Source organism: Laetiporus sulphureus, assembly GCF_001632365.1.
Source record: "Laetiporus sulphureus 93-53 unplaced genomic scaffold LAESUscaffold_264, whole genome shotgun sequence".
Lineage (NCBI taxonomy): Eukaryota > Fungi > Basidiomycota > Agaricomycetes > Polyporales > Laetiporaceae > Laetiporus > Laetiporus sulphureus.
Window position 1 is genome coordinate 746 of NW_024468773.1, and position 1,446 is coordinate 2,191.

Sequence of the window (1,446 nt, forward strand, 5' to 3'; positions counted from 1 at the left end):
ATTGGTATGACAAAGGGTCAGTCGGCCATCCGGGCTTTGCCTGCTGCTTGCCTCATGCTTCATGCTCAGCTCATTCTCACACTCCTCACTGCTATAGAGGTTGATGCTGATGGAGAGCCTGAGAATGATGGGTCTGTGCACAACTCTGACCAGGATGAGCTGGCTGATGAGGAGGCTTCTGTCAATGAGTCTTTATCTACCCCATCCACTGCAACTGCTTCTAGGCAAGAACAGAGTTACTGAGCTAATGTTGCCAAGGTCATCCTTGACCCACATATGCATCTTCTGCTCCGCACTTTCCACGATCATTCTAAGTCACCCGAGTATATGCCTTCATGGCGCAAGCCTACCATCGCTTGCCTGATGAGTTCCGCTCACCGCTTTTTCTTGCTTTTTCTGACTGTTGTTGCCTTCTAGTGCCATCACTGCCTGGAGTTCAACAAAGTGACGTGGATGTGTATCCTTAGCAAATTCGAGTTGATGTGCCACAAATGCCACCGTGATCACAAGGCGTGCATCTGGTGGTCACGTATGACTGCCTTCAACTTGAACGACAATTCTGGATGGATTGGGCTCGACGCCATCTATCATCAACACCGTTGGCCACTGCCATCTGCTATTGATAAGGATGTGGCTCTCAAGGCAGCCTCTTTACAGATGGCCTATGACAAAGAGCAGTGCAAGGCCAACTGTGAGGGCTCCACTCTTGCTAGGTAACTTGGCCTTTCTCAGAACACTCCCATCAGCAGGTATGAGGACTGCCTCTCCATGCCTCCATAGCTTCGTAAGCTCCTTTCTTGCTTTCCTTTCATCACCCAACCCTCAGCATTTCTTTTGCAAGGGTCAACACCAGTTGTCTTGGCTGAGGAAAAGGCTGCATCTGCCACCGCGAGGCTTAAGAAAGAGTCTAAGGAGCCAGGTAAGAAAGAGCTGGCCCCTACTAGCTCTATGTTGAAAATTCCACCGTATCGCTTTAGTATATGGCTCTCCGCTCTCTCATGCACATGCTAACCCATTGTCACTTCCCATAAACCTCATCACTACTTGCACCTTCAAGCGTGCTTGCATTGAGGATTCAAAGCCCGAGATCGAGCACTTCCGCATGCCGCCTGAAGAGCTCGGGGCCACTACATCATCCAAGATGAAGTTGTTAAAGGGCAAGAAATGTGTGAAGGGTTCTGCTGTCACATCCTCATCAAAGCCGGCCACTGTTGATCCATCCCTGGCCACCATCACTGCCAAACATGATGAGCTGCAAACACGACTTTTTGCAATGATGTCGCAATTTGACCTGCTACTGCAAAACTCACAGAAGATGTCCGAGGACAATCATAAGTTCAACATACCATCGGGATAAAGAATTGACATACACGTTGATCAGCTTTTGTGAGAGGTCGAGCACAAGGTGTGCACGGCACAACTGAAGTGACCTAGCAGACAAGCATA

General features: G+C 49.2%; 1 protein-coding gene across 1 annotated transcript; it reads left to right on the plus strand.

Moving 5' to 3' along the window:
- Nucleotides 1–531: 531 nt before the first annotated feature.
- Nucleotides 532–1,357, plus strand: LAESUDRAFT_765510 (uncharacterized protein; the record flags this gene model as incomplete). The annotated part of the gene is made up of 3 exons (XM_040913700.1): nucleotides 532–691; nucleotides 842–919; nucleotides 978–1,357. 3 exons carry the CDS (start codon nucleotides 532–534, stop codon nucleotides 1,355–1,357), a joined length of 618 nt encoding a protein of 205 aa, XP_040757201.1.
- Between the last annotated feature and the right edge of the window lie 89 nt (nucleotides 1,358–1,446).